The sequence below is a fragment of the Bufo bufo genome, chromosome 5, assembly GCF_905171765.1.
Source record: "Bufo bufo chromosome 5, aBufBuf1.1, whole genome shotgun sequence".
Taxonomy (NCBI): domain Eukaryota; kingdom Metazoa; phylum Chordata; class Amphibia; order Anura; family Bufonidae; genus Bufo; species Bufo bufo.
In genome coordinates this window covers 109989928-110010774 of record NC_053393.1, presented here as the reverse complement: position 1 = coordinate 110010774, position 20847 = coordinate 109989928, and the positions used below count along the sequence as shown (strand labels likewise).

Sequence of the window (20847 nt, the reverse complement as noted above, 5' to 3'; positions counted from 1 at the left end):
TGTCATCTACTGATCTACTGATCTGTTACTGATTTTTCAGCTGTGGTTTTAGCCATGTGAACATACCTTTAGGGCTCATGCACACAACCATATGCCCTCTCAGCCATATGTCCCAGAGCGGCATACATCGTGCGCACGGGAGAGCACAGCATCATAGGTTGCTATGATGCTGTGCGCATCTGGCCGCCTGCGGGGCTATTGTCCCGCACTCTTAATATCATATGAGTGCAGGACAATAGTCCGGCGGGCGGCCCGATGCGCACAGCATCATAGTAAACTATGATGCTGTGCGCTCCCGTGCGCGCCATATGTCCCAGAGCGGCATACATCGTGCGCACGGGAGCGCACAGCATCATAGGTTACTATGATGCTGTGCGCATCTGGCCGCCTGCGGGGCTATTGTCCCGCACTCTTAATATCATATGAGTGCAGGACAATAGTCCGGAGGGCGGCCCGATGCGCACAGCATCATAGTAAACTATGATGCTGTGTACTCCCGTGCGCACGATGTATCGGGACATATGGCCCGCTCACGGACCTTATGTCTCGGAGGACATACGGTCGTGTGCATGAGCCCTAAACGTGTATTTACATACACAGGTTTTCCAGACTTTTATCTGTGGTTATGGCAAAGTTGCTGTAAAATCTATAGCATTTTTATCACAACTTTCCTCAAATAATGGCAGAAAAATGGCACAAAAAGTCACATGTAAATAACATAATTCTGCAAAAAATTTATTTTTAAAGGAGCATAGACTTAAGTATTAAGATACCCTTTGCTATGACACTTGAAATTTAGCTCGGAAGGCCTTCCATTTCTCTTGATCATCTCTGAGATGTTTCTACAACTTCATTGGAGTCAAGTGGTAAATTCAGTTGACTGGACATGATTTGGAAAGACACAACCCTGTCTATATAAGGTCTCACATCTGACAATTATCAGAACAATTATCAAATATCAGAGCAAAAACAAAGCCATGAGAGCTCACTGATAGGATTGTGTGGATGAAAATGTCTGGTACAAAAAAAAAATATAATCTGCTGAACTAAAACCAAGAACTCAATGGTCACTGTGGCTGAGCTCCAAATATTCTGTGTACAGATGGGAGAAACTTCCAAAGGTCAACCATCATTGCAGCATTCCACCAATCTGGGCTTCATGGGAGAGTGGCCAGAAAGAAGCTTTCAATCAGTAAAAGACACATGAAAGCCACCTGGAGTTTACAAAAAAGCACCTCTCAGCCTGTGAGAAAAAAAAAATCCCTGGACTGATAAAACCAAGACTGAAATTTTTGGCCTCAATTAAGAGTAATATCTGGAGGAAATAAGGCACTGCTCATGACCTGTCCAATACCATCCCTACAGTGAAGCATTGTAGTGGAAAAATCATGCAGTGGGGGGGAGGGGGGTTCAGAGGCTGGGACAGGGAGACTGGTCAAAGTACAGAGATAGTCTTAAGGATAACCTGATCTAGATTGCTCTGAACCTCAGACCTTCCAACAAGACAATGACCTTAAGCACCATTCAGCCATTACAACACAACAGTGGCTTAGGGACAACTCTGTGAATGTCCTTGATTGGCCTAGCCAGTGCCCTAACTTGAATCCGATCTAACATCTCTGGAGAAACTTGAAAATGACAGAGTTTGAGAGGATCTGCAGGGAAGAATGGCAGACAATCTCCAAATCCAGGTGTGCAAACCTTGTGTCATCATACCCAAAAGCTTGAAGACTAATCGCTGCCAAAGGTGCTTCAAGTACTGAGTAAAGGGTCTGAATACTTATGTCAATGGAATATCTTAGTTTTTCCCTTTTCAATAAATTTGCAAACAGTTTTAACATTCTGGTTTCACTGTGTCATTATGTGGTATTGAGTGCAGAATGATGGGGGGAAAAAACAGCATTTTATTTTTTATTTTAGCACAAGGCCATAACATAACATAAAGTGCCCAAAGCATATACAAATGATCCATGTGTGTCTATTTTACCCTGGCCCTATCTGCTCTTGGCAGTATTTGTGCATTCATTAAAGAGGTTATCTTACAAATTTAAAACTCTTTTTTACTCAATTTTCTTCTTTATGGAGAACTTTCTTCCCTTTCTGTGGGTGGGCAGCTGCTCACACGAGACAATCAGACATCTATATCTCACTGGATGCATTGCAATTAGCACTTTATACCTCATTCCTCACTTGCATACTAAATTGTCCCCTGCATATAGGTCCAGAGATTCATATAGTATCTAGTGCCACCACAATTTCCTTCTTCACTGTCTAGAGAGATATAGCTATATACTTCTATGAATTTAAAAATGGCATGAATAAATAAAAGCTGGCTGGACCCCTTCACCTGCTTCTCAATGAGATCACTACGCCAGCACTGGGGGAGGGGAACAGTGAAGCTTTTGAGCATGTTATTCCAGCACTGAATGCAGGAAAAGGTGGACCAGAAGGATAAACAGCAGGGGGCGCTGCCACAGAAAAAAAATGTAAACGACATTAAAGAAACAATATGTTTACGGCTTGTATATTATACCAATAATGGGTTTGAAATTATCTATTTAGTGCCTAGTAATACTTCTTGTGGAATAACCCCTTTAAAATATTTCTGGACCTGGATGACTATGGCCTATGTAAGGAGGCAATGTGTAAAGCTTGAAGAGGAAGATGTATTTCTAAACTGTGATCTTCTTTTTAAGTTGTAATTTCATGCATTAGACAATATATGCATATACTTGAAATCATCACACATAGGAGAATTTGATGAAATAGAAATATATTACCTTCATCAGAAGTCTCATTGATGATCATTAACATCAGCTCCAACTGGGCAAGTTTTGAAGCATAATGAAGTGGTGTGGCCTCATTATCATCTCTAGCCATCAGACTTAGAGGATTCTTCAATATGAAACTCCGGATGCCGCAAACGTGGCCTTCTTGAATTAGCTGAATTATAATAATATAATGATAATTTACATCATATACAGTATACATACAAGCAAACATACAAGCAAACATATCTTTCACATCATAGCTCCAAACCAAGAATATTTTGAATGATGTAACAAAAAGTATTTGTTTTAACAAAGTTAAACTACATATATTTATGCAGCTGGCGAGAAACAGTACTAGGCACAATACACACTTGTGTATAAAGGCTCGGCACAATAAGGTAAGGTGCCCATAGACATTATCCCCTTTAGAGACCAGCCTGTTTTGGGCCTTAGAGTTTTAGATAATGTTTTTCATTTTTTTATTGTCACATTCCAAGAGCTATAACTTCTTTATTTTTCAGGTGATGTAGTCGTATGTTTTTTGCAGGAAAGTTGCAGGCTTTAGTGGCACCATTTTGAGGTACACCTAACTTACTGATTACCTTACATTAAAGAGGTAGCCTGGGCTTTTAATATTAATGACCTAATCTCAGGATAGATCATCAATATCAGATTGACTGGGAAGCAACACCCGGCACCCCGCCGATCAGCTGTATGAAGAGACAACACACACAGTGCACATGTGCCATCTCCCTTCTCTCTTCCTGTTCACCGCTGCAGTCTATGGTCTTTATATTAAAAGCCCGGACAACCCCTGTAACTCTTTTTATGGGGAATGTGGAAAAACAGCAATAAAGTCACATACATTTTAAATTCATATAATAATAAAATTTAAATAAATATGTGGTGAGGATTTTTGCATATTTTTCCATCGGAAGAAAGGAAATTGTGTTTTTATTTATTTATTAACACTATTTTTGTAACCATTTGCAAGTCCCACAAAGAGACTTTGACAGGCAATCTTTTGATTGCTTCTGTAATACACTGTATTGCTGATGCAGTATAGTATATTATACTTTCTTTGCTATACTGACAGCACCAGCAGGCTGCAATAGAGAGGCGCCGGCTGATACAAATATTCTGCAGGCAGGTCTGGAGCCTTCATTAGGCACCAGACTTCCATGCGAAGACATCGACACATCACTATCTAACTCGTAGGGTGCTGATGAGAGACAGAGGCAGTCCCCTCCAGTTAAAGGGGTTTTCCAAGACTTTACCAATTAACATGACGTCATATGGCCTAGGGAAAGCTGAGTGAAGGTTGTGGCACTACTGTGAGAGCTGCTGCCTTCTCAAACAGCTGATCGTCAGGGATCATGGGTGTTAGACCCCCACCAATCAGATACTGATGACCTATCTAGAGGATAGGTCATCAGTTGTGAAGTCTCAGAAAACCCTTTTAAACCACTTAGATGCCAAGGTCGCTATTGACCACAGCATCTAAGAGGTTAAACAGCCCAGATGACATATCCTGCCATTCATGGCTGCTAGAGGAGGGACCCAGCTCTTATGTGAAAGCCCAGATCTTGCTCTCCACTGCACGGGTCTCTTAGAGTAAGCTGTGGCAAAAAGGCATATGGGCGTCACTAACGGTCAAGTGCGGATTGGAAACTTAAAGAGGACCTTTAACCACTTCTGACATGTCTTTTTTCATAGCTTCATGCATTCCCCACGTAATAATAATTCTGGAGCATCTATTCTTATGGCTCTATGTTGTGCCATTCCTTTATTATTTCTACTAGAAGTTATGAATGAATTTCTAGCAGTCTGCAGTAAGGGTACAGAGGGGTGGTAACAAGTTGGGGGCGTGTACCTGCAAAGTCTGAAAATGGCAGCACTGATTTGATAGAGTGAGTCTGCGCAGGTACACTCCCCAACTTGTTACCACCCCTCTGTACCCTTACTGAAGGCTAATAAAAATTCATTCATAACTTCTAGTAGAAATAAAAAAGGAGTAAACATAGAGCCATAAGAATAGATGCTCCAGAATTGTTATTACATGGGGAATGCATCTAACTATTAAAACAAACATGTCAGGAATGGTGAACGGTCCTTTTTAAAGTGGCCCTGGAAAAAATCGAAAAGTGACCCCATGTTGTAAGTGGGACAAAATTGACAGAAGATGGGACAAAACAAGTAGGTGGCGACAACAGAAATAGGTGGGGCCTACAATACCATAGTGCAGCCCAGCATACCGCCCCAGCAGAACCAAATACCACAGGGCAGCACAAAATACAGCCGCCAAAACCACAGTATGAAAGTGTATCACCGTCATGAGGACTGTAATGCAGTTAAATTCAAGAGGGCACCTGTAGCCGTTGAGCATCAGATCATTATGTACATGGTCCGCGGCCATCAAGAGGGCTTGAGTGGCCCCCTGGGCATCGGACCACTGGGAGATTTCCCTGTAGGATCTATGGCCAATCTGCCCCTGTTAATGGGTTAAAACAGCCTTACTGTAAGAGTTTGGCTGAAAAACATCATGGCATGCTCCACTGGATGTTGTATTTCACAGCTATTATCAACAAGAAGCAGCCTTAATCGAAGAAAAACTCCATATTATGGGCTTGTACAAAACACCAAATGACAGCACACAGTATCCCTATAGCTCAGTAGCCAACTTCCTACTGATAAGAGTCAAAAAAGTCAATCTTTATACAAAAGATGGTCGCGCTGCCAGGTATACATCTCAATTCACATGCTCAAGAGAAGTGGCAATCTCCTTTGACACAACTAGCACACCTGAGTCCCGCCGGATAGTAGCCTTTTCTCAAAGCAACCTTCCTACGGAATCAAAGTTTCGTGTACATAGTGAAGGGCCGCAAAGTTGAGTTAACGAAACACTTATTATATTCACAAAAAAATCAGGAATAACACGCCTTAAATAATGATAAAATCAGGTCCATCAGGTCCATCAAACACAATGCCTGACCTAGGTTTCGCCGATAAGGCTTCCTCGGGGGCGATCATACCACCCTTCTTTGCACACTGCATTATAAAGGGTTAATCTTCATCCCCTCCCCTTCCTTTGCATACAACACCCACCCAATAAATTATATTCTTTAAAACATTTGATACATATATTACTGCACATGTTACATATTCTTCCTTAGGACCATAAATAATCATAAAACATACATAAATACTGAATAAATAAGAACATAAAAATAGATCATATCCGATATCAGAATCCAATACAGACCCACTCCTATTCGGAGCGCTGCAGCTGTCCCCAATATTACAAGAAACAATATCCAACATGGTCATACATCCAGCCGCAGATACTCTAAAATCGGTCCATTCTGTACTGTTTAATTAAAATGACCTCCCTCCTATATTCCTTAATTTCATTCATAACTTCTTCCCTAGTCACATGATATCATACCGCCAATAGCTAACCACTATCGGCTACACCCACTTCACACCCACTTTTTACTTGACCAATAAGCAGGGATCTCACACTATTCCACCAGACAGGGCTTCAAATCGAAATCAATGTTTAAACCACGGGGCTGTAATGTCTTCATTTTGAATATCCATTCCACTTCTCGTCGATCTATCTGTCTCACAGGGTCGCCTCCTCTCCAGTCCAATTTCACCTTTTCCACTCCTGCAAACCACAGACCTCTCGGGTCCTTACCATGCATTTTCTTAAAATGTATTGATACACTATGACTTTCTAACCCTTTCTTTATATTGTTAATATGCTTCTGTATCCTTGTCTTAAGTTTACGCAATGTTCTCCCTATATAAAACAATCCACAGGGGCATTTCAACAAATATACTATTCCCATATGTTCACAACCTATTTCCCCTTTTATTTTATATTCTTCTCCACTTCCTGCTACTATTTTTTTTATCATCCTTGCTGCGGTTTCTGCATGCAATGCAGAATCCACACCATGTGAACTGATCCCTCTCTTTCTTTTCCATTTTCACTGGGATGTAACTCCGGACAAGACAACTCTTCAAATCACTATTAGGCTACATTCACACGTCAGTATTTTTCTATATCCCGATTTTCGGTCCGTTTTTTGCGGATCCGTTGTTCCTGAAAATGTTTCCGTATGTCATCCGTATGTCATCCGTTTTTTGCGGATCCTCAAAAAACAGAAACATGTATAAATTTCAATAAGCAAATAAAGTTTGGATTTCTTTGAAAAAAATAAATAAATAAATAAAATAAAAATTAAAATGTAATTTCCAGGAACGGAATCCGCATAAAACGGATGACATACGTAATGACATCCGAATGTCTTCCGTTTTTTGCGGATCCATTGACTTTGTATTGTACCAGGATCCGATTTTTGCGGAAAAGAATAGGACAAGTTTTATATTTAATCGGACATGCGGAACGGAACAACGGAAACGGACAGCACACATTGTGTTGTCCGATTTTTTCCAGGACCCATGGAAAATGAATGGGTCCAGAACTGGTCCTGATCTGTTCCGCAAAAAACGGAACAGATCAGGAAAGAAAAAACGGACGTGTGAATGGACCCTTAGTGGGTATTTCATCTACATTTCAGATGGCTGATATATTTTATTTTAGATCTAATTTTAAATGTGATTTTGATTTAGTATTTACTTCTATGAGTGTGGAAAAAAATCCTGACAACTTAGAAGCTATTTTCTCTGAGTTAGAGAAGGAGCTAATTAAGGAGGTGAGAACCACCTGGTACATCATAGCCCTGGAGAAATATTTGGTGGATGGAAAAATCCCTGAGGGATGAGGGATTAAGGTGGCAGTTGCCTTTTAACTCAGAAGAAAAAGAGGATTTTGATGAATGTGGCATGAGAGTGCTGAAGTTTATTATAAGGAAAAGGAAAAGAAAATTGGTCCAAATTAATGAAAATATTGAGAAATTTAAACATCATCTGCATCCGTATAGAGACAGAAGGGAATATGGAGATCTGTCCCAAAGATGTCAGGACAATATGATAAGATCAGAAAAAGAAGTACGGATAAAAAATACAAGAAATATATAAAAATATGTGAGGATTATAAATGTAATAAGGTATACAAATGGAGGAGTAAGGGATATGAGAGTTAAACGAGCAATAAGGACAGTAGTCAAAGATCCAAAAAGAATTCCCCCAAAAACAGTAAATGGGATTCAGAGAGAAGTAGACAAAATAGGGTGAAGTCCAGGGAAGAACAATCCACAAAAAAGAAAATCTAACCAAGGAAGGAGGGGAGGAAGGAGAAAACAGCTCGAAGGCAAAGAAAATCAGGGAGAAATGAAAGGGATATATAATTTGAGCTCCCATCAGCTGACAGATTCAGAAAAGAGGTTATTGAATAAGGATTTTAAGTTTGCCCCTACAAAAAAAAACAAAAAACAAGTTTGCGATTTTTTGGGATATACATAAATATGTGAGACAACTAAATATGGGCAAATATGCGATCAATAAAAAAAAAAGAAACGGTTAGAAAGTCATAGTGTATCGATGCATTTTAAGAAAATGCATGGTAAGGACCCGAGAGGTCTGTGGTTTGCAGGAGTGGAAAAGGTGAAATTGGACTGGAGAGGAGGCGACCCCGTGAGACAGATAGATCGACGAGAAGTGGAATGGATATTCAAAATGAAGACATTACAGCCCCGTGGTTTAAACTTTGATTTTGATTTGAAGCCCTGTCTGGTGGAATAGTGTGAGATCCCTGCTTATTGGTCAAGTAAAAAGTGGGTGTGAAGTGGGTGTAGCCGATAGTGGTTAGCTATTGGCGGTATGATATCATGTGACTAGGGAAGAAGTTATGAATGAAATTAAGGAATATAGGAGGGAGGTAATTTTAATGAAACAGTACAGAATGGACCGATTTTGGAGTGTCTGCAGCTGGATGTATGACCGTGTTGGATATTGTTTCTTGTAATATTGGGGACAGCTGCAGCGCTCCGAATAGGAGTGGGTCTGTATTGGATTCTGATATTGGATATGATCTGTTTTTATGTTCTTATTTATTCAGTATTTATGTATGTTTTATGATTATTTATGGTCCTAAGGAAGAATATGTAACATGTGCAATGATATATTTATCAAATGTTTTAAAGAATATAATTTATAGGGTGGGTGTTGTATGCAAAGGAAGGGGAAGGGATGAAGATTAACCCTTTATAATGCAGTGTGCAGAGACGGGTGGTATGATCGCCCCTGAGGAAGCCTTATTGGCGAAACCTAGGTCAGGCATTGTGTTTGATGGACCTGAATTTATGATAATTTAAGGCGTGTTATTCACGATTTTATTATGAGTATAATAAAAGAGTTTCGTTAACTCAACTTTGCGGCCCTTCACTATGTACCCGAAACTTTGCTTTGAGAAAAGGCTACTATCTGGCAGGACTCAGGTGTGCTGGTTGTGTCAAAGAAGATTGCAGCTTCTCTTCAGCTTGTGAATTGAGACGTATACCTGGCAACACGACCACCTTTTGTATAAAGACTGATTCATTGTGATTTACCTGCATCACACGGAGGTCAGCGAAGCCGATTTGACATCAAGAAACGCAGTGGTGAACTTTTTATTTTTGATTTCTTTTTATTTAAATATTTTTTGAATTTCTTAGATGACAATGTCAGTGGGGTTGAGAGAACTGAAAATGTTTTATAGGCACCACAGACATAATTAAGACATAATTAAGTATAGGAAAATGTATAAATATAGGAATAAGTCAGAGGGCTTACTAGAAGTCTGTATTCCAATGCAAAATCTAAACAACTGCCCCCAACTTAGCATTCATCTCCAAGTATAAAAAGACCACGTGCTGGGCTACTTCAGACACAGTGTTCGTGGGCCATGTCTTGGCTATAGCCTAGCTCTCTATGCAATCCTAGAGAACCCCTTTTTAAATAAGTTTTCCATGAGTTCGATATTAACCCATAGTAAGGATAGATCCTGAATATATCAGTGGGGGTCCGAATACCATACCCCCAATTAACTGTTTGAAGAGGCCATGACGCTCCTCATAGTGTAACAAGCACAGTGCCATGCATTGTATAGTGGATGTGCTTGGTATTGCAGCTTAGACCAATTCACTTGAATGTAAATGAGCAGTGCCTAGGCCACGTGACCGATACTCGTGATGCCAGTGCCATGGCCTTTACATTAGCAACGCGGCCTCTTCAAACAGCTGATTGGCCGGAGTGAGGATAGGTAATTTATACCAAAATCCTAATAAAAAAAACTTTAAACAAAAACAGAATTCCAGAGCAAACCTTTAGAAGGTAATTGCACCCAATATGCCAAAAATTTATGTTATGGACATATTACTCTTATGATTGTGTTGGATGTTTTTATTTGTAAGATATGGAAAGCTCCTCTGTTTTACTTGCAAGCATTGATATGTGGTTTGTTCGTATTTTATTCCATTTCTAGGGCAGGTTAATGGGGGAAAACAGTCATGTGAATTGTACGATGCTTGTGCTTTCAACCAATATGTTTAGTTTATAATTAATGTGCAAAATGTGTAGTACTTGCATACTTGCATGTGTAGTACTATAGTTCATCATACTATGTTTGTGGCTTCAAGATAAGTCATGATGATACTGGATGGTGGTTTTCAACATGGTTATGTGTAGTCGGTGACTTGTGGAAGGGGGGAAGCTTACTGGTTAGAGTCTATAGTGATGAGCCTGCAGGATGATGGAGTTGTGTTGTGGTAACAGTCCCAAATTGCCTATTGAAAAGACTGGTAGGTCCAGTGAAGGGTCATGAGAAGTGCCACTCAGGTGGTGTGCGGGGAGCATCATAGCATGGAACCAATACAGCCACTTCCAGCTGAATTTGAGGAGATTCAACCATCTCAAGGGTCCACTAGTTTTTCAAGTGAGTTTGTGGAAGCTGCCACGTGCTGTGTTTGTGGTTATAATGTTGTGTTCAAGATCTGTGTCCTCTACATGTGGAGTGAACTGTAACCATTATGCTTAACACCCACCTGGAAATTAAGCTTGCATCTGATTAAACTGCTTGGACTACCTGTTTGCTGTCAACATTACACCATGCCTCACCAGAACATGTTATTTTGTGGCGCACCCTACTACTCTAGTCCATGCTATACCACTGTTGGGCTCCCTACAAACATAGAGTGCAAGAAAGGCTCACGTTAATGAATTCATCCCATAGAACAGGGCTCGACAAATCCCAGGCACGAGGTCGCCATGGCGATCAGGAATTTGGTCCTGGCGCTCGGGTATTTGTCAGCCCATTTTCAAAGGTGCACAGGCGACGGGTGCGGCGTGCCGGAGGGGGGCCCGTTCTGTCTGGAGGCAGCAGGAGTGGAGATGAACGCCTCCATTGTGGAAGCGCTCGTCCCCATATTCATCTGTATCGCCGTCCTCAGGACAGCAAGACAGCTGAATGGTGCGGAGGAGCACGGGAGAGGTGTCTCCATTGCCCGTTCCTCTGATAGGCTACAGGCCTAGTGCCTGTAGCCTATCAAAGGCCGGTGCAGGCGACGCAATTACGTCATCGCACCGCCTGAGCCTACAGTGCGGGACACAGGCCGGAAGAGGCCTGCATCGCATCACTGACAGCAGCATAAGGTAAGTATATGAGTTTATTGTTTTTATTATTTAAAGAATACTGTGACAAGTAGGGGGGTGGGGGCCCTATATACTTGCACAATATGGGGGGCGGGCACTATGGAGAAGAGGGGAAGCACTATGGGGCCCTATATACTGGCACAATATGGGGGCACTATGAAGAGGGGAAGCACTATAGGGGCCCTATATACTGGCACAATATGGGGGGCACTATGGAGAAGAGGGGAAGTACTATGGTGGCCCTATATACTGGCACAACATGGGGGGCACTCTGGAGAAGAGGGGAAGCACTATGGGGGCCCTATATTCTGGCACATTATGGGGGGCACTATGGAGAAGAGGGGAAGGAGCACTATGGGGGCATCTACTGGGGGCCCTATGTACTGGCATGCATTATTGGGGGCCTCTATGGAGAAGTAGGGGGGAGCACTATGGGGGCATCTACTGGGGGCTTTATGACGCTGCTCCGCCTGGCTCCTAACTTTTTTTAGCTGGCTCCTAGATTCCAAGGAAATTTGTCAAGCCCTGCCATAGAACATCACTGCTCTCTATTCTCCCATTTGATGTATGCTTTGAGATGCAGAGCAAGCACAGTATCCTCGTCTTCAGCACAGGGAGAACATGTAGAGGACATCTCTCTGTCTCTGTGCATCCCTGCTCTCCCTTACATTCGGCCGTATATCAGCTGCAGCTAAGCATGTGACTCCTCTGAACCACCAATGAAATAAAAAAAATGAAAATGCCCATGCAAATATGGTGCTTCTGGGAAATGCAGTGTGCAGTGGTTACATGGTAGGAGAAGAAGGACTTTGCAAGCCGTGGAAAGCAGCAAAAACGGCAGACAAAGTGAGATTACTTTAGGGTGGGGAAGTTCATTTCCACAATTCATGAGGACATTGGGCATTTGGAAAAAGGGACAGATTGTGGAATAACCCCTTTAATTGGCAACACAGTCCCGCAATTCAGTGTACGCCATTCCATTATGCATTGGATCCCATTTGTTCCTTCACTAGAAGTAAGAACGTGTGGAGAAGTGGAGTAGAAATGTGCATTGCTAGAGCCAGCTTGACAATTGAGAGAATAGGACATGTGGTAATGAGTGAGTTGGAACTCGATCAAAATGGCCATGCAAACAGAGATCTGATTAAAAACAAACCAGGACTCTGGAGGAGCGCATGAACAGTTCTAGCTCCATACAGAAAAAAAAACTAAACTTCAAACTATGGAAAGTGCCATATAGCAACCACAAGTGTATATTCTAAAAGAGGCTGAGGGCGACCTGTCACCATGAGAATTCAGTGTCTCTGCAGCATGTTATAAAGCAGGAGGAGTTGAGCAAATTGATGTATAGTTTTAGGAAAAAGATTCAGGAAAACATGTAATTTACTTAAACGTCTGCTCTTTCATTGCTTAGAAGTCATGTGGTGGTCCTACTCACTGACTGATCGTTAGCTCTCTTTGCTCTAGTAATGAGCGGCATAGGCAGTATTCAAATTCACAATATGTAGCAAATTTTTGCCCGAATATTCGCCATAAATTTGCAAATTCGTGATCTCCATTCATTATTTACTGGATTGCGAAAATCGGCAATGTAATATATTCGCGATCAAAAAATTGCGATTAGAATATTCGCGATCAACACTAAGGGGTAGGCAATTTTCCTATTGATTGCTAGGGATGATGCTAAGTGCCGATATTTGCAATAAATTAGCAATTAGCATATTCGTGAATACGAATATATAGCACTATATTCAAAATATTTGCAAATTCTCGAAGTGGCGATATTCGCGATTCGAATATTCACGCTCAACACTATCACTGATAGGGACATCTTCTTGACTCTTAAAGGAGTTGTCCAGAATGTTGATATTGATGGTGTATCCTCAGGATAGGCCATCAATATGAGATCAATGGTGGCCTGACACTCTGCATCCCTGGTGATCAGCTGTTACCTCGTAGCTCCGTGCTAGAAGTCATCACCGGATGGAGCTGGTAGCGCCAACGCCGCTCCCACTGAAGTGAATGGAAGCAGCACTGCGGTTACTAGCTCTGTACACTGCTACAAGGTAACAGCTGATTGGCAGGAGTGCAGGGTGTCAAATCCATGCGATTTGATATTGATGGCCTATCCTGAGAAGAACGCCATCAATATCTACATCCTGGACACCCCTCTAAGCACAGAAGCAGATTTAAGTTAATAATTTAAAGGTTTTATTGAAAAATGTTTTACTTTTACAATAAAACAATATATCAATCTCAGCCCCTCCTGCTCTATAACATGCTGGCTGTAGATTGCACTGCATTTTATTATGACAGGTTTTCTTTAAGTGGCTTTTCTGACACATTAAAAGGGTATTCCATCACCCAAGACCACTGTCGATCATCTGTTTGAGAAGGCAGCAGTGCTCGTAGCTGATCCGTGGGGGTCCTGGGTGTCGGACCCCCACCGATCAGATTCCGATAACCTATCCAGAGGATAGGTCATCAGTTATAAAATATTGGAAAACCCTTTTAATTTTTATGAAAGGTTTATGCCAGTTTTGCAATAAACAAGAGTAGAAGGGACTTGCAGTCATTGCAGGAACTCATCTTGCATCTTACGTTGGGGACCGTGGAAAAGATTCAAGCACCATTTGACTAGTTTTAAAAAATAAGTCCCACTGTGTTTAAATTCCACAACTTACAATTTCTATACGGTACATAAGACGAAATGCATATGCTGGAAATTTTCTATTTTTCAGGTATCCACCACAAATCCAAACAAAATCAAGCACAAAAAACCCATATATAGAGCTTTCTTTGGATTGTAAACCTAAAATTTGCACTGATTTTCTCTGTAGTGTAAATGTAACTAATGTACTCTATTGCAGATTTTTTATTCCAGACTGAAAACTAATCCTAAAACAAAAGATCTCAGTTCCCCACCCCCAAAGCCAATGGACAATTTAAAGATAACACTGTAAAATGTAAGTATGATATATGGTTTATTAAAGATCAGTTTAGTAGTAGGCGGATCTACCGCCGAGACCCACACCGATCACAAGAACAGGGCCCTAGACCCCCTGCAGGCCCCCTGAAATGAACGGAGCGGCCCGATAGCTGAGCGTTCATTTCAGGGGGGCTGCAGGGCAGGGGCGTCGTTAGGTCAAAACATTTGGGGCTTGAGCCTCGGATGTTTTGTCCAGTGCCCCGAATGTTATGCTGGATTGCTGGTAGCATTTTTTGGCTATTCCAGGAATCTTTTATATTGATTGGACCTGGGCAACCCCACAGATCATCCCCCACCCCCCCTTGTACTTGTTCTGCTACTTTCCTGCTGCATCGGCATGAGTTCAGTCACTTCGGTGACATCGGTGCTCAATCCTGTCCTGCGGCGCATAATCCCGCCAGACCTTCCAAGGGAGGTCAAGGGTCTCGCAGGATCACGCGCCGCAGGACGGGATTGAGCACCGATGTCACCGAAGTGACTGAACTCATGGCGGCGCAGCAAATAAGTAGCGGAACAAGTACAAGGGGGGTGGGGGGATGATCTGTGGGGTTGCCCAGACGGCTAGGCTTTTCACAGTAGTTATTAACCCCATTCAGCAGTCCCCCATTCACTGAAGGCGGGACTGCTGAAAGGGGTTAATAGCTACTGTGAAGGCGGGACTGCTGAAAGGGGTTAATAACTACTGTGAATGGGGGACTGCTGAAAGGTGTTAATAACTACTGTGAAGGGGGGACTGCTGAAAGGCCTTAAAGTAAAAGGGGGGTCGGGGGATGATCTGTGGGGTTGCCCCGTTCACTGAAGGGGGGATTGCTGAAAGGGGTTAATAACTGTCAAGGGTGGACTGCTGAAAGGGGTTAATAACTACTGTGAATGCCCCCTGATGGGGGTGTGGCTTCATTGGGTGGGGCGTGGCTTCACGGGGGCGTGGAATAGTGGGCTTGTGCCCCGGATGTTTTCAGACCCTAGCAACGCCCCTGCTGCAGGGGGTACGGGGCCCCTGTTCTCATGATCGGGGGGGGGGGGGGGCACCAGTAGGGCCCCCACAGATTTAATAACTTTAAAAACCGGAATACCCCTTTCCTCTGGATAGATCATCAGTATCTGACCAGTGGGGGTCTGACACCTGGGACCCCCAACGAGCAGCTGTTTGAGAAGCCACCGGCACTCGCAGAAGGGCTGCGGTCTTCTCGCAGTTTAGCCTAGGTCTTGCAGGTGCAGCTCAGCCTCATTGAAATGAATGGGGCTCAGCTGTGATAACAAGCACTGCTGCTGTACGATGTTTGACGCTGTGCTCAGTAAGCTGAGAGAAAGCCGCGGCACTACTACAAATCAGAATTTTTGGTGATTTAATTTGGGTGAATTTTTCAAAATGATGTTAGCAATTTTTTACGATCAGAATACAGGAAAGATTAAGAAAGACGATCAAATGACCCAAGACGGTATGCATGTATACACACCAACAAGCATTTCCTACAAAAACTGTACATTTTTTGGACTATTAAAAAAAAAAACTTAAAAAATACTACAGTGCACTGTTTTATTAAAAAGGTGGTTTGTTTACCTCCAACTGCCATGCGTTTACCCATGGTCCTAAACAACATGTCACTGTCACTTTGGTGTTAAATAGCTTGATTTGAGTTGCATAAGGTCCTAGGAGTCCCCATAATGTCATCCACAGAGTAAGGGTACTTTCACACTTGCGTTTTTCTTTTCCGGCATAGAGTTCCGTCCTAGGGGCTCTATACCGGAAAAGAACAGTTTTATCCCCATGCATTCTGAATGGAGAGCAATCCGTTCAGGAGGCGTCAGGATGTCTTCAGTTCAGTCTTTTTGACTGATCAGGACAGAGAAAAAACCGCAGCATGCTACGGTTTTATCTCCGACCAAAAAAACTAAAAAAAAATAAAAAAAATTTCCATAGGAATGTATTAGTGCCGGAATGCCGGATCCGTCCTTCTGGATGACACCGGAAAGACGGATCCGGTACTGCAATGCATTTTTCTGACTGATCAGGATCCTGAATAGTCTTACAAATGCCATCAGTCGGCATATGTTTTGCCGGATCCGGCAGGCAGTTCCGGCGACAGAACTGCTTGCCGGATCACTCTGCCGCAAGTGTGAAAGTAGCCTAACTGGAGCACTTATTTAAACCCAAATCAAATCACTTGACTGAATCTAATTTCCAGATATTCGACCATCACTAGTTGTGATATATGAGATGGAGGCATCTAATTGCAGGGCTGTATGGAAATGAGATTTGCCTCTGGGCTACTCTTTCTGTGGGTGCTGCCCTACAATGTTGGCAGCCATGCACTCTTGTGCTCCTGTGACGGTCGGACAAGTCATCTTATGAAATGTGATCGAAATGTGAACTCTCTCATGTTCATTTTGGCTTATCCATGTTACGTCACTATTTGAATGTGGACAGCAGGTTGTATGTGTTGACAGGCTCCAGCGAAGCAGTGAGCAATTCTATTACCCTGTGGGTACATGCCTATCATTTACATTTACTTTTTTGCACAAAAGCCTAGATATACTGTAAAAAATGACTTCTTCATAGGGATATACAGCAGCGTAAACTCACATACCTTAAATATATGCTGTGGGTCTTCCTGAATGGAGGTGCTGGAGTCAGAGTTCAGGATGACCCCATCATATGGGTCACTGTCCTTCTCCCCTGGGGGATGGAACATTCTCCTGATAGATTTCCTCATATTTCTTCTGTAGTTGAGCCCTCTTGGTTATTTTCTTCTTCCTAGAGATAAAAGAGTCAGAGTCACCACAGATATTATAGCAGGATTGTGCAGCAGTCAGTTCTGGAGGTGTCTGTACCAGTGAGACCAAGAATATAATTACATTCCCCGCTGGGTTCTTAACTTGACCTCCAACGCCTCCCGAGACCTATGGGGGAAATATAATGGTCCAGTGTTGTGTACTGGGATGAGAAGTGTTCAATGCATGCTGTCCTAGATAATGTAAGTAAATGCGAGGCTGCAGCACAGAAACTCCCTCACCAAGTCCCGCCTCGACATGGGAAGTCAATCTCAGGAGCGAGTCCTGACAGGCTATGTGTGAGACTTCTGCACAGTACTCAGGAGATCAGTGCTAGGGTCGCCATGCCATGTGCAGACCCCTAGCTCACAGGCTGCAGTGACCAGGAAATGCTGTTCTTTATGGTTATCTACTGGGAGCCCTGAAAGAGTCAGGAATGTCCCACTCTATTATCTGCTGCAGTTTGCAGTGTGTAACTTTTTTAACCCACGAAGGATATGAATGTACAGTCAGTAACGTTTAGCTTGTGTTACTCGAGGCTCTATCTGTCTCCTGACAACAATTATAGCTTCTAGCTTAAGGTACTTTCACACTTGCGTTTTTCTTTTCCGGCACTGAGTTCCGTCCTAGGGGCTCTATACCGGAAAAGAACTGATCAGTTTTATCCTAATGCATTCTGAATGGAGAGCAATCGGTTTAGGATGCATCAGGATGTCTTCAGTTCAGTCTTTTTGACTGATCAGGATGGAGATAATACCGCAGCATGCTACGGTTTAATCTCCGGCCATAAAAACTGAACACTTGTCGGAATTATTTTTTTACAAAGTAATGTATTAGTGCAGGATCCGGCATTCAAAATACCGGAATGCCGGATCCGTCCTTCCGTGCAGAACGAAAGAAATGTGGAAAAAAATTGGAACGGGTTTGTTTGTCCGTATGACAAACGGACAGACAGATCCGTTCTTGCAATTCATTTGTAAGACGGATCAGGATCCTGATCAGTCTTAAAATGCAATCAGTTGGCATACGTTTTTCCCGGATCCGGCAGGCAGTTCCGGCGATGGAACTGCCTGCCGGATTCCTCTGCCGCAAGTGTGAAAGTAGCTTTACTCTGGCAGGCTGTTCCGGCAGGGAACAGCCTGCCGGATCTCTCTGCATTCTGGCATTGCCGGAAGCTACCACATTGCCATCCGCTCAAATCACTATAATGGGGATCGGCGGAGATCTGGCTGAAACACCGAAAACATGGAGGGTATCCGACGGACAAAAAAACTGTGCAGTGGTCCTCATCTGGCCAAGACTCGTCATGTTTGCCGGTTTGCAGCCGGATCTCCGCTGGTCCCCATTATAGTGAATGGGGTGGACAGCAGCGGGTGTCAGGTAGCGTTCAGCAATGCTGGATCCAGACTTCTCTGGTAGCCTGCTCCCTGCTGGAGGTGTCTAAAGCTAATGTGAAACTAGCCTAAACTACTGTTATTTTGTTCTACTTCGAGGCCAGGTGGAGGCTCTCCCTGGTGGGGGATTATTTTGATTGGTATTGCAGGAGTGTAGCCTCTTCATGACGGAAAATTGTTCTGGGAAACACACAGTGAATTGCCCCAGAGGAACACTGCAAAGGGTTTATTAGTGGTGAAAGGATCAATTAAGTTTACTATTATAGCACTTATTTCTTTGTGCACTATGTATACCTAACAGCAATGTATGGGCAATATATGGTTAACTAACTGGCAGACCTGATTAGGTTACTAGGGTGAAGTACCTGTTCCGCCTCCCTGCTTAGTTAGTAAGTGCTAACGGAAAAAAGCTATAGGCAAGACTTATATGTGTGAGCAGACATAGGTCTGACAGCAGTGCCAGGTTGAGTGACAAACTGCAGCCCATAGGCTGAATTCACACGTCCGTGGAACACGGTCCGTGAGATACCGGATTGGCATCTGGCTGAGTGCAGGAGCGCATGGCGTCATTGGTTGCTATGACGCCGTGCGCTTCGTGCCGCCGCTGCTGTACAGTAATACACTCGTATAGATCATACAAGTGTATTGCTGTACAGCAGTGGCGGCACGAAGCGCATGGCATCATAGCAACCAATGACGCCGTGCGCTCCTGCACTCAGCCAGATGCCAATCCGGTATCTCACGGACCGTGTTCCACGGACGTGTGAATTCAGCCTATGGGCTGCAGTTTGTCACTCAACCTGGCACTGCTGTCAGACCTATGTCTGCTCACACATATAAGTCTTGCCTATAGCTTCTTTCCGTTAGCACTTACTAACTAAGCAGGGAGGCGGAACAGGTACTTCACCCTAGTAACCTAATCAGGTTCCTTTTAAACATATGTGTCTAAGGCCTCATGCACACGACCGTTGTTCTGGTCCGCATCCGTTTCTCCGTTCCGTGGCCCCGCAAAAAAAATCTAACATGTCCTATTCTTGTCCGTTTTGGGGACAAGAATAGGCATTTCTACAATGGGCTGCCTGTTCCGTTCCGCCAACTGCGGAAGGCACACGGGCGGCTTCCATGTTTTGCGGATCCGAAATTTGCGGACCGCAAAAAACGGAACAGGCCTAACTGCAGTTCCTTGGACCCAAAAGAGGAAAATATTCTCGGCGGTCCAACCCCCATATCATCAATAAATCCTAATAGGTTTTACACTAGCAGGAAGTGAGTGGCTCTAAAGGCAACTCCAGGTTTTTATTTTTCTCCTGGACCATTGGGGCCCACCGGAGGATCCTTTGTTACTCTGGTTGGCCAGTCTGATGCATGTGCCCTATTGCAAGGGGAGTTCTGTTCTGCAACTAACTTGACTGTGCCATATTTTCCTTCTGGGTCATACAATATATCCCTGCAAAAAGTAAATCTTTCACACTTGCGTTTTTGCTAAATCCGTCAGGGCTCAGCAAAAATGCTTCTGTTACTGATAATACAACCATCTGCATCCATTATGAACGGATCCGGTTGTATTATCTTTAACATAGCAAGGACGGATCCATCATGAACTCCATTGAAAGTCAATGGGGGATGGATCCATTTTCTATTGTGTCAGAGAAAACTGATCTGTCCCCATTGACTTGCATTGTGGGTCATGACGTCTTGCTCCTCATCCCATGACGGAAAGAAAACGGCAGATTGCTGCAGTTTGCTCACCGGTATGGGAATGCAACCAAACCGAACGGAATGCTTTTTGGAGCACTGGGTTCTGTTCAGTTACGTTTTGTCCCTATTAACAATGAATGGGGACAAAATGGAAGCGTTTTTTTTCCCCAGAAAATAGAAACTCTAGTGTGAAAGTAGCCTTAAACACTGATAACCATTCTTCAGTAGGACCATCAGCACAAGAAGGTAGACCACTACATAATCACATTTCTACACTCATCGGTAGCAGGTAACAGCCATTTTCATACATGCAAATAAATTAGCTCATACACTGTCCAGGTGTATATCTGAAAGACCGTGTGTAATCCTTGGGTTAATTAATAACTATATCTTAGTACTATAAATCCTCAGAGGAAGCAAGGAAGACTATTTGCTCATTGTTATTGCTAATTGGATTACAGTGTTAGAGCGGAAGGGGAGCCAGTCTGTAACCAATTATGTATGATGCTAGCAAGGATTATCTAGATGATCTTGGTATAATTAGTACTAATATCCTTTACCTATCCAGTAACAGTGAATATTTAAAAAACAAGTAATTAATTACTTGAAGTTTTGCCATTCCAGC

At 43.0% G+C, this 20847-nt stretch overlaps 1 protein-coding gene across 2 annotated transcripts in view; it reads right to left on the bottom strand.

Moving 5' to 3' along the window:
- The window catches only part of TRPA1 (transient receptor potential cation channel subfamily A member 1), a 197657-nt gene extending 180309 nt beyond the window's left edge, over positions 1-17348 (bottom strand). For both annotated transcript variants that reach the window (XM_040433354.1, XM_040433355.1), the window contains exons 1-3: positions 17215-17348; positions 16947-17113; positions 2781-2943 (exon numbers count right to left, since the gene is read on the bottom strand). In XM_040433354.1, coding sequence (XP_040289288.1) covers positions 2781-2943; positions 16947-17072 — 289 coding nt within the window. In that variant the 5' untranslated portion in view covers positions 17073-17113; positions 17215-17348. The remainder of the gene's footprint in view (positions 1-2780; positions 2944-16946; positions 17114-17214) is intronic.
- Between the last annotated feature and the right edge of the window lie 3499 nt (positions 17349-20847).